The sequence below is a fragment of the Electrona antarctica genome, assembly GCF_951216825.1.
Source record: "Electrona antarctica genome assembly, chromosome: 10".
NCBI lineage: Eukaryota > Metazoa > Chordata > Actinopteri > Myctophiformes > Myctophidae > Electrona > Electrona antarctica.
In genome coordinates, this window is record NC_136791.1 from 26,614,100 (window position 1) to 26,626,673 (window position 12,574).

The 12,574-nt window shown below is 45.1% G+C and overlaps 2 protein-coding genes across 2 annotated transcripts in view; both read right to left on the bottom strand.

Moving 5' to 3' along the window:
* The window catches only part of LOC306930557 (homeobox protein Nkx-2.5-like), a gene marked incomplete at its 5' end in the record, with an annotated part of 401,119 nt that overhangs the window by 211,433 nt on the left and 177,112 nt on the right, over positions 1–12,574 (bottom strand). The window lies entirely within an intron of this gene.
* The window catches only part of LOC306930782 (uncharacterized protein), a gene marked incomplete at its 5' end in the record, with an annotated part of 47,274 nt that overhangs the window by 17,462 nt on the left and 17,238 nt on the right, over positions 1–12,574 (bottom strand). The window contains 9 exons of the mRNA XM_079511878.1: positions 506–625; positions 2,326–2,518; positions 3,389–3,567; positions 4,785–4,937; positions 6,630–6,866; positions 7,116–7,433; positions 9,169–9,247; positions 10,657–10,871; positions 12,168–12,317. Coding sequence (XP_079368004.1) covers positions 506–625; positions 2,326–2,518; positions 3,389–3,567; positions 4,785–4,937; positions 6,630–6,866; positions 7,116–7,433; positions 9,169–9,247; positions 10,657–10,871; positions 12,168–12,317 — 1,644 coding nt within the window. The remainder of the gene's footprint in view (positions 1–505; positions 626–2,325; positions 2,519–3,388; positions 3,568–4,784; positions 4,938–6,629; positions 6,867–7,115; positions 7,434–9,168; positions 9,248–10,656; positions 10,872–12,167; positions 12,318–12,574) is intronic.

Consider the following 12,574-nt stretch of genomic DNA (forward strand, 5'->3'; position numbering starts at 1 on the left):
TTTTACTCATACATTTATTTGAAAACTTTATAGTTACTTTGTAGACTTTGAATAATCAGCCGTAGACTTTGAATAATCAGCCCTATACATTTCACCCATTTGAAAATAACGATCTATACCAGCTTGTGGATCTGCCATTTTCAAAAGATATTTTATACATTTTAAAACTTGAAATGGGACATACTGGTACTGCATAATGACTATACTTTGGGCGGCAGTGGCTCAGGGGTAGAGTGACCGGATGTGAACCGCAAGGTCTATCCCAGTTCGAACCCGGGCTCCAAAGTGTCCTTGAGCAAAACTCTGAAACCCTAATTGCTCTCGATGTGCAGGTTGGTGCCTTGAATGGTTTCCTCCGCCATCGGTGTACGAATGTGTGTGTGAATGGGTGAATGTAATGCACAATCTCTGTAAAGCGCCTTCGATAAAGGCACTATATAAATTTACCATTTACTTTTGGTACTTTCATTACATTTTGATGCCATGCCGTAACGTTTCAGTATACCTGTGCAGTTGACTCCGTTGCCGCTGTAGCCAGGCTTGCACGTGCAGGTGTAGTTGTAGGCCGTGCTGTAGCAGATGGCCATTTTGTGGCAGGGGAAGATGAAGGGAGGCTGACAGAAGTCTATGATGGTAGGGAAGAGGAGGGGGGGTAAGGAGAGAGGGGGGACACAAGGACAAGGAAGATAAACAGGATTAACAGCGTTTTCCCCAGACTCGGTATATAATGTGACGGAGCAATCGTCCTCCTGGTGTGGAAATAAATCATTCCCTAATGACCGCGGAATGAAGTAGATATCAGGCTAATTCAGGCACATTCACGGTAATGGGTATTGATGTTGTTGCTGCCGTCCTTGTTTAGTCTTAGCTGCCACGGCTCAGAAAGTCACTGTGCCTATCGCATAAAGTAGGACACCTTGTGGTTCACCCTTGCGCGTCCATTTTTAAGCTCTCCGAGTTAAATTAACACTCAGTTTCTTTGCTGTGTGACCTACATTATTGCTCTCGTGACGGCAGGGTGACCTGGTGCTTGGAGATCACAGGTTTCACCCTGGATAACAATAAATCCCTTGTTATTTCCACTGAAGTGTCCTTGGGCAGTAATCCCCAACCTAATTCATACACAGATCAGTGTTGTGTCTTTTTTATATGGTTAAGCTTTAGGTTTTCTTTCCTATACGTATGTTACATAATAAGGTCAAAGAATAAGGTTGCGAATACAAGCGGACGAAATGAGCCACCCGTCGACGAAATCGACGGGTGGCTGGCATCTCCCTTAGAGATAGGTTGAGAAGTTCAGTCACGCGAGAGAGACGCGGGGTAGAGTCGCTACTTCTTCGCCTGGAAAGGAGCCAGCTTAGGTGGTTCGGGCATCTGGTTAGGATGCCTCTCCCTATAGGGAGGTCCTCGAGGCACGGGACCCCGGGGCAGACCAAGGCGCAGTTGGAGGAATCACATCGACTCACTGGCCTTGGAACGCCTCGGGAGAAAGTTACTAATGTTGCTCTGGAGAGGGAAGTCTGGAGCTATCTGGTGGAGCTGTTGTCCCCGCAACCCGACTACGGATAAGTGGTTGAAGATGGAAGATGGATTGATGTATGTTACATAATAAAGAAAATGAGAAACCAACCAGCCTAAAGCTCATGCTCGATGCTTGATATTCAAGCTGACACATTGCATTTAGCTATAGGGCTAAATTTAGGTTGACTATTAATTTTCACACAAATAATTGTGATCAATGATTTAATTGTGTTTTTTTTGCATTGAACATTGGAACGTTACAACTATTAGTATTTCTGTTTGCCTTTTAGGCTTTGTAATCACAAATTGCACCGGGCAGATATGACAAATAACATCAAGAAGAAGAAATCACTGGAAAACTTTACAAAATAGCGGAAATAGTTGATCTACAAGCTTATAACATGTCACAAAGTGACGTGTTGTAAGCTTGTAGATCTGCCATTTCTGCCATTTTTGAAAAATGTTTGAAAATGTATGGACAATTTTCAACATGGAAACGATTGACGATTATGCAAAAATAATTGCGATTATCTCAAATGATAACGACTAGGTGTGTATGTAATAATTGTGCACAGGCCCACATTTAGCTTGATAATCAATCGGCACCCATCATGCAATGTATACAGTCAGTGACTCAAGGTTAACCTCAGAGTAGGTACAGCGACCATGGCTTCTTGGACCATGGGAATTATCATTAGAAGCGTGACGTGTGTCTGACCAACTCTCAACTGTAGCGCTGTGACCCACAGGAGCTCTCAAATGTCCGCGCAACGTTGCATTCCATGAGGCCCAGCAGCAACTGACCGTTCTCAAAGCATTTGTATCCTTGTTTGTCACGGTAGATGGTGCGAGGAGGACAGTCTGCACAGGCGAACTGCTCCGGGTCAGGCTGGGACAGGCACTCCAGCCCAGGGAAACAGGGCTTGCCTCGGCACACGTCAGTGGCGTTCTCGCAGAATCGTCCCCGGAAACCTTGGGGACACAGGCACCCCACCACCTGTATCGGAACATGGAGCAAATTAGACATGGAGAGGAGAGAGAGAGTTGAGAAAAACAAGGCGAGAAGCGCCCGGTTTTGTCAGGCCAACCGGGGGCCCACACCGACCCCAGAGTTCTAGGGGACTAATCAGAGCCCCAAAACAGTGACGTTTGAACACGGTTTGTATAACCGTCCCTTAGAAATGCATCTTCCAAAGCGAAGTTGCAGCCTATAATGTCTATGCAGTGATATTAGTCTGGCCATGCCAGGCTGAGACATACTATGCCAGAGTCACATGAACCACTTGAACCCCAGCGTCCCTATTCTAGGGGGGAACATTTGCCAAACACAGCAGAGCTTGTAGATCGGCTATTTTTGGACACAGAGATTTGTCGGGGGAAAAAAGTACAGTTGCAACTCAGGTCTGGACCGTTTGACTAAGACTAGAGGGTTTAAGGCAAGTGGTTAAATACTGTATATCAGTGATTTTCAACCAGTGGTCCTTGTCGGGGTTACAGGTGGTCCCCAGTTAAATGGTAACCCTTATATATTTTTAACTCTTGAGAGCGTAAAATGAAACACGGTTTAATTTTAGGCTCTCAAGAGTTAAGTTATTGTTAAACATCTGCATTGCTTAATTTACAAGAAGTCTACACACAATTAGAGTCAACACAGCATGGAATTGTGGGCAAAATCTCATCCAACGGCAAAACTAAATATCCTTTAGTTTTTTGGGTCTGCGAGGCGAAAATGTCATCAAATGGTGGTCCGTACGTGGCTCAACTGCCCAATGAATAACGGGCCTTGTTATGAAAAGGGTTGAAAACCCACTGCTGGAGATACAAGATGATATCATCCTCCTCCCTGCTACTCACTCCTTTGTCGTACCTGAAACTTCCCCTGCTGGTGGTTCTCTGTGACGCTGTCGTACTGGCAGGTTCCTCCGTTGTGGCAGTTGCAGACCTTCAGGATGGGGGTGAACAGGGAGCTGAAGAGGTGGTCGTTGACCTTGATGGTGAGGTGGACAGGCTGGATGCTGAGCGGCGTCCATGTCAAGTAGCCGTCGCCTGTTGTTGTAGCACACACACAGTTGTAGCCATTGTATACACAACCAGGACTTCAGTGCAGTGGTGGGGCGCTAGCCCCTCCTATATGTCCAGCTTTTAGTGTGCGTGTAAACACAAATAAAAGTACAATATTTGCCTCTGAGATCAGATGTAGTGGAGTTGAAGTAAAAGTACAGAAAATTGGAAATACTCCAGTAAAGAAAAAATACCTCAAAACAGAACTTAATGTACTTAGTTGCTTAGTACTTAGTTGCCAGTGCCACTGCTTCAGCGTTGATTTAAAGCTATATTCAGTGATTTCACTTAAAGGGGCATTCCACTCATTTTCAACATTTTACTATGTCATTAATATACCTTAGAGCTGTTGTGTGGAAATAATAAAAAAGTCCCCCCATTCTGTGTTTCCTAGAACTAGAGGTCTGAAAAAAATCATTAACATGGTGAAACACATCTTGATGACATCATCAAGATGTGTTTCACCATGTTAATGATTTTAGTCATAATTACAGTTCTAGGAAACACAGAATGGGGGGACTTTTTTATTATTTCCACACAACAGCAGGTATATTAATGACATAGTAAAATGTTTAAAATGGGTGGTTTTCCCCTTTAATTCAAATATCACTTTTTGTGCTGACCATATAAGGAGTTCCTCCCTGTCCCCAAAGTGAGCCCCTGGGGTAAAAAAAAACCCTAGTTTCGGTTTTGGTTGCGGGTGAGAAAGCCTTCATCCAATCAGGATGAGAGGGACCTTCCTCCAATCATGATCGAGTGGGGACAGGGCCTTGCTGTTGGCCTGTTGCACTTCCCCCCCACTGTAGAGCGTGTGCATGTGCACATCTTGTTACCAGGGCGGACCAGATATTTTTTCCAAATCACCCAAATCACTGAATGGCTGCTCCTTTAACTCCTAACACTTACATTGATGGCATTGCATGCTTGATTTGCTATACAGAGAGCGGTTGTCCGCTCTCCTTACGTCTCTGTTTTGAAGTGCTAATTTGACTCTGGTACAGTATATAAGACACACACACACACACACACACACACACACACACACACACACACACACACACACACACACACACACACACACACACACACACACACACACACACACACACACACACACACACACACACACACACAATGTGCATGATACACCTTTTTGTGTGTGCTCGTGTCGTATGTGTGTATCAGTGATGTGTGATTCTCACCGTTGCCTATGGAGGTCTGTGGCGGCCTGGGGAAGAGCAGTGAGAAGGTGACCGGGTCCTTGTTGGTGTCCTTAGCGATGATCTGGATGTTCACGGTGGAGTTGACCTTACCATGGATCACTATGGGCTCCGTCACTATGGGAGGCATGTTGCCTGGACACCGCACATGCACATGCACACGCACACGCACACACACACACACACACACACACACACACACACACACACACACACACACACACACAAATGGATCACTATTGGCTCCCACTATGGGAGGCATGTTGCCTCCCTGGACACAACACACACACGTGCTTTAAAATGTACGCTGCACTATATCAAAACAACAGCAGGGGGCATGTGACTTTCAGTTCATCCATGTAGGCTGGACACGAACGCAAGAGTTCATGTAACAATTTTGAGGGGCGTCAGCCCCTCCAACGCCTGGCTTTTGTAAATTATGTCATATGGCAGCCAAGACTTTTAAAATGTTTTTAGAGCACTACACGTGACGTCATGTGACAGCCAAGTACTGTTTACAGTACAATGTTTGTTGAAAGGAGTGAAGTGCCCCTAACTTCACACAAGTGTGACTTTTGAGGGGTGCTAGCCCCTGGCCAGAATGACTTTTGTGATGATTTGATTGGCTGAGCAGGGAATGTGACGTATGATGGCCTCTCTTGATGTATGTCAAGAGCGGCCCTCACTTTACACGAGTGTGATTTTTTTCCCTATGAAATACTGGCAAATATATTATTAACAGAATGTGTTTAATGCAATGCTACTGCCTCAAGGCAATGTGTGTGTCAATCTCATTTATTATTCTCTCTTGCACAATTATTCTGACCCCATGGGGACATTGTCTTGAACGTTTATTATTAAAGCCCACTGCCAGTTGTTTGATTGTTGCCCTCCCTCATAGAAACACATTGCACCATGTACAGAAGTGGTTACTGTATGTTTTGTAATAATTAAAATCTACAAAGTAACTAGTAACTAAAGTTTTCAAATAAATGTAGTGGAGCAAAAGTACAAGATTTGGATCTGAGATGTAGTGGAATACGTAGAAGTATTATTGGAAATACTGGTCATAGTTAGATCCCAACCCCTTCCACCGAGAAACTGGTTAAGAAACTGTTGGACGGCCAAAAACACTAGCGGGGGCTCCTGTGTTGCGTTAACATTGAAATCAGTGACCTATGAATACGGTTTTGAGTGACGGAAGCAACAACAGCTATACCTATTTGCAGTAGTCTCACACAGGGCCCTGCAAGCTGCGAGCCCTGGGCCGGTCTCTTAGGGTACCTCTTGTCTTGCCTTTTTTCATGGTTGTTTGTACAGTATGTATGTGTATCATTCTATGTCACATATAGTCCACTTTGGCGGTTTCCCAATTGATGACACTCCAATAGCAATAGTACATTACTTAACCCATTTAGACCTGAGGCCGATTCTACAATGTCTTCTAAATCATGACAGTTTTCTGAAAATCCAATGTTTCTATGTCAGTGGTTCTCAACTATTTCAGGTCAAGGACCCCAAAATTATATATAATTGGCCGCAGACCCCCATCTGAAAATATGTTGTTCCAGGGACCTCAAAGCAAAGATTTGAGTTAAAAATGTTCGCTATGTGAAAGAATATGTATTCAAAGATTTGCGCCACATTTTCACGATTTAAACAAAAATTGCCGATCTACAAGCCTGTAGCACAGCACTTGTAGATCAGATATTTTTCAATAGCTGAACATAATGCTTTAAAACACCAAAATAGGGGTTCGATCCCGCCCAGAGAATATTAAGTAACTGTACTTGGGGTTAATACTTTCCTCCAGTGGGATCTTCTTACCGTAGATGAGAGCCAGGTTGTGGTACTGCCGGTGGGCCTCCAGGCTGCGCAGGCCCGGGTCGGCGCGGCCCGAGGCCAGGGTGTCGTGGACACACTGCTTGCTGTCCTGGCAGCTCCTCCGGAGGTGGGCCAGCTCGGCGGGGCTCACCCCGGCCAGCAGCTCCGCCGTGGAGGTGGGCTGGAACGGCACCAAGGACGGGAGAGAGAACAGGAGGCTCTCTGGGACTGGGACCGTCCCTGTATAAGGGACATAAGACATATATATAAGTATACAGACATGGAGGTATATAGATATAGATACAAGGGTAGAGATATGGGGATATAGAGCCACATATAGGGGGGGGGGGGGGGGGGGGGGGGGGGTTGACATGACGTCATATAGACGTTTAACCGGGCCACATTCCAAATGCGCCCCAAATGCAGTCCATCCGTATACAGTACAGTGTATAGTCGTGGTTGACATAACTGCAAACCAAACTCACTCACAGGACATGCCGAAGCGATACAGGTGCTCCTCGGAGGGGGGGCTGAGGCCCGCCCAGGGGACCAGGCGGCTGTCGGACATGACGAAGTCGTCGGTGCGGTTGGAGCTCCAGAGGCCCAGCAGGCCCACGGTGCGGTTGTAGAAGACCTGAGGCACCTCCACCATGGCGGCCAACCGGGCGCCACCGCCGCCCCCCTCCTCCTCCTTCTCCTCCTCCTCCCTCCACACCACCACCTGCAGGCCGCCGGCATACACTGCGGCGCAGCGCCTCCGCGACGTGCAGCGCAGCGCGAAGCCCTCCTCGCCCGTGTGCACTACACCTGAGACGGACAGCAGTGGGGCAGTGTTAAGAGCAGCGAAGCGATACCTCTCTCTCTGTGCGTGCGTGCGTGCGTGCGTGCGTGCGTGCGTGCGTGCGTGCGTGCGTGCGCGTGGCTACAGATGTAAACCTTTGGTAGCCTAGGAGTAGGAGGGCACGTGCACACGTTTGACAAGTATATGCAAACATTCTTGTAACAATGTTCTGATTTGTATGCACTTTGTAACTGGCTGTATTCCTATTATCTGGCTGAATAAATAAAAATCACACCGTGTGAACTGAGTGGTGTAAGGTCTTATATAGACTGATCAGCTGTGGTCTGACGTAATGTCTGACGTAATGAAATCACACCCGTGTGAACTGGGTGACCATAGCAACCGTGCTCATTTTTTGAGCACAGACAGACAGACACGTAAACTAACAAAGCCAGTTGTAGGAGTGGTTTACACCACTCAAAAACCCTTTAATCAAAGGGCTTAATTCAGAGTTTATACAGTAGGTGGAATACTGACTAGAGGGGAGGGGTGCCTCCTGGTGGTTCAGTCAGTTAGTGCACCTGACCATTTCATTATGCTCTGTGTGAGTAAGTTGGAATCTGACTCATATCATGTACAGCAGTTGTTCCCAAACCTTTTCATGTCAAGGACCCATAAATTGACACTAATTAGCCCGCAGACCCCCATTTGAAAATATATGCCAAAGCAGACCCCCATAAGAGAAGATTTTTACCATTTGGTTCCATTTGTACACTCTGAGTTACAGATCCATAAGGGTCCATTTGGTTCCTAACTATCATTTAGCTGGGGACCCCCTGGAACTCCCTCGAGGACCCCTGGGAACCACTGATGTATAGTACAGTGTCTCCTCTCTCTCTCTTTTTGATGAATTGAACAAGGTGGACCCTCTTGTAAACAAGTGTAATGCTTAATTGGGTCGTCCACTCACAGTTAACAGTCTTTGTATTGAGTTTACACTTGAAATGTACTGTAATTCTGCAAACTGTTAATACATATTTCAATCAATCAAAAAAACTCTCTCTGCCATATGGGTTCGTGTCACACTACACACTCTGGGCTCCATCTTGCGCCACCCTTATCCCTTATCCCTAAACATATTTGACATTTCTTACTATTTTGAAAATCATTTTAAAATAGTTCAACTAGCCGATCTGCATCTACATGTTGTGAGCTTGTAGATCAGCTATTTGAACTATTTTAAAAGGTTTTTTTTTAAATAGTAAAGGTAAGATAAGGGGTGGCATAGTAGATAGTCCTCTGTCTAAATACAAAGAAAAGAAAAGCTTAAAATGCCAGAACAATAATAATGTTTACTTTACATACACAGTAAAACCCTGCAACTATTTTGTAACTCTGAGAGTGTACACGTGTAACCAAATGGTTATATTTGAGTTGCAGAGTTAAATGAACACTGGATTGTACAATGTGTGTGTCCTTGTGTAGCTGTCGGGCAGAAACCGTGTACCATGGACACTCATATGTCAACTTTCTTGCATAAATTAATGCCCTACACACAGTTCAAAGTGTGTCACACAAAAGTAGTGATCTACAAGCTCACAACGTGTCACATCACGGCGCGTTGTGAGCGTGTACATCGGCTATTTCCGCTGTTCTAAAATGTTTTTTTTAAATTATACATTTAAAAAAGGAACGGTTCAGGTTTCCGCCCCGACAGCAACGACTAGCTACACGCTGTGTCATTATGTTATAGCTCGTTACCAACAGAGACGGGAACATCGACGTCGTCAACCAGGACCTGCAGTCCCTGTCCTGCATCAGCAGCACACCTCCACTCCACCTGAAACACACAACACAACACAATACATCAGCAGCACACCTCCACTCCACCTGAAACACACACAACACAATACATCAGCAGCACACCTCCACTCCACCTGAAACACACACACAACACAATACATCAGCAGCACACCTCCACTCCACCTGAAACACACACAACACAATACATCAGCAGCACACCTACACTCCACCTGAAACACACACAACACAATACATCAGCAGCACACCTCCACTCCACCTGAAACACACACAACACAATACATCAGCAGCACACCTCCACTCCACCTGAAACACACACAACACAATACATCAGCAGCACACCTCCACTCCACCTGAAACACACACAACACAACACATCAGCAGCACACCTCCACTCCACCTGAAACACAACACAACACAATACATCAGCAGCACACCTCCACTCCACCTGAAACACACACAACACAATACATCAGCAGCACACCTCCACTCCACCTGAAACACAACACAACACAATACATCAGCAGCACACCTCCACTCCACCTGAAACACACACAACACAATACATCAGCAGCACACCTCCACTCCACCTGGAACACACACAACACAATACATCAGCAGCACACCTCCACTCCACCTGAAACACACACAACACAACACATCAGCAGCACACCTCCACTCCACCTGAAACACACACAACACAACACATCAGCTGCACATGACATCATCGTACCTGGAAGTTATGCGGGAACGCCCACTGAGTGGCAAAAAACTACTTTCTGGCCTTGACAGCCCATTCATGCAAACAGAAAAGTCCTGTCTGATTGCATTAAACAATGTTAAACTCACCAACATTGCAGCTGTACGAAAAGCTTGAATTATCCTCTTTCTATCTGCAAAGTTTTTGTCTCATAAAAATCCACCATAGAAGCTACTTTCTCTCAAGAAATGCCCTGCATTTGATTATGTTTCTAAGTGTCAGAGTTTGGAAGTGCTTGTTTTCAATAACACAACATTTTGCTGTCTCCTGCATAATGTGACATTTAGAAACAGGTGGTACGCAGGACGGTTGAGTGCTTCCAAAGAACAAGCGCTTCCAAACTACAACACTCCATGCTGCTCAATGTTTTGCCACTCAGTCTAGATGAGGGTGTCCTGATGGGGAAATCATGCATGTGCATACTCTCTATACCCAGTGGTGGAAAAAGTACTCAATTGTTTTACTTAAATAAAAGTACCAATACTGCAATTTAGAAGTATTTCTTTACAAGTAAAAGTACAGAATTGAAAATGTACTTGAGTAACGGACGGACGGACGGACAGACAGACAGACAGACAGACAGACAGACAGACAGACAGACAGACAGACAGACAGACAGACACACAGACACACAGACACACAGACACACAGTACACACACAAACTGACCTTGCCAATTCCCTGGTGGAAGGCAGCCATGCGCACAACCACAGGAACCTGTGCGTGCTGCGCGGTGGTCTGCAGCCTGGCTGTCTCTCCTTGCAGGGTGAAGATATTGGATCCCGTGTTGGAGGACAGCCGCACAATCACAAACTCCCCCAGGGCCTTGAAAGAGTACTCTGTCCCATCAAACGTGATGAAATGGAGGCTTCCGAACACCATGGCTGATGAAGATGACCAAGAAGATGATTTATTAGAAGATGTATTATAATACATAGGCCTATAATACATTACTATATAACATTATAGATATAAGACTTTTGTGTCTCTAGCTTAAAATGATATTTCACTTTGTGGTCATTTTATTGTCTACTCTGGCTTTTGTGAACAGTTTTTAAGTTGCTTTATTCAGTATTTACATACCGGTATTTGATTATTTTATCAGGCCCCTTTTCTATACAAACCCATTGTAACTCCAAACTCCATTTTAACCAGGTTAGATTCATTGAAAACACCCATCATTGGTAACTGCTATTGTATTGGGTACTCGGGGCCGGCCGGTGCGCCTGGTGCCCTCCTCCACGCACTAATAGTCCCTGGGTTGTCCCAGGTGCGTGCGTCGCTTTTCTTTAGTCCCAGGGGCTGGCGGTTCTCAGGAATGATCTAAAGATTCATGATAATAAAATGCTGCTATTAAGAGAAATAAAGGAAGATCCTGACTTTGTTCCAAATAAAGATGATGGCACCTAAATGTAGGATTAACCTCCTTGACACCAGTTAGGTGGGATATATAAATAATACTACTACAACAACATCATGGCATGGCACTTGGCCAAGGACCAATTTAATGATCTGTTACTCTGAGTTTTGATAATGAAAATGTATTTGAATATGGGTTCGGCTTTGTGCCTTTGTATCTTGCCTGTCCTTTTTTTTTAATTGCTTTCTACTGATTCTTTATTCTTCTTCTTTGTCTTCCTTTTTGTAATTCATTTTGTTATGTCTATGCTTCAGTTATATTTGTCTCGATGTTGTATTTTGTGTTGTTTCTGTAGTAGACATGACTACATCACTGTGGTAGCCTTGCCGAGCCATGAGGCCCATAGGGCAGGAGCCTATCTCCTGTTTCTGTAGCGTGAGGCAGCTTGATGTACAAGTACACCCCCTGGACATGATGTACAAGTACACCCCCTGGACATGACGCTAGTATGTCGCAGGGACTTACCCCCAATCCAACCCTCGATGCTGAGTGTCAAGCAGGGAGGCACTGAGTCTTTGGTGTGACCCGGCCAGGGATTGAACCCCGACCTCCCAGTCCCAGGACGGACACTCTAACCACAAGGCCACTGAGCTGGCAACTGTGGTGCTCACATGAAAAAAAAAAAAAAATTATATAAAAAAAGGTTTCAAGTTACAATGGGTTTGTTTGTGTAGGAAGGGGTCGTGTCTGATAAAATTAATATCAAATAACTATATAAATACTCATCAAGTGTAAAGTTTTGTGTAAAAGAGTCACTCACCGAGACCCTGAGTTGCCTTCTTGGCTGGAATACAGTGGTCTGGGCTGACCCAGCCGTAACCTTGGCAACGGTCCAGGGGTCTCTTGTCTAGGTACAGGTGACATAATGATGACTGAATACAACACCACTGGAATGGCAGCAGGTCCCCATCTAGAGGAGAGAGAGAGAGAGAGAGAGCGAGAGAGAGAGAGAGAGAGAGAGAGAGAGAGAGAGAGAGAGTGTTATTTGGGGCCCTAAGGATGAATACAAAATAAATATCAACATCCTAATATTGTCCAATCTTTAGATAGGGAGGCAGGAAGCTGTGTTCATATCGGAGGCAGAAAGAGGAAAGTTACATAGTGCAGCTTTAATTTACAATATGCAGAATCAGAATCAGAATGTACAGTAATAATCAGAAGTTGGTT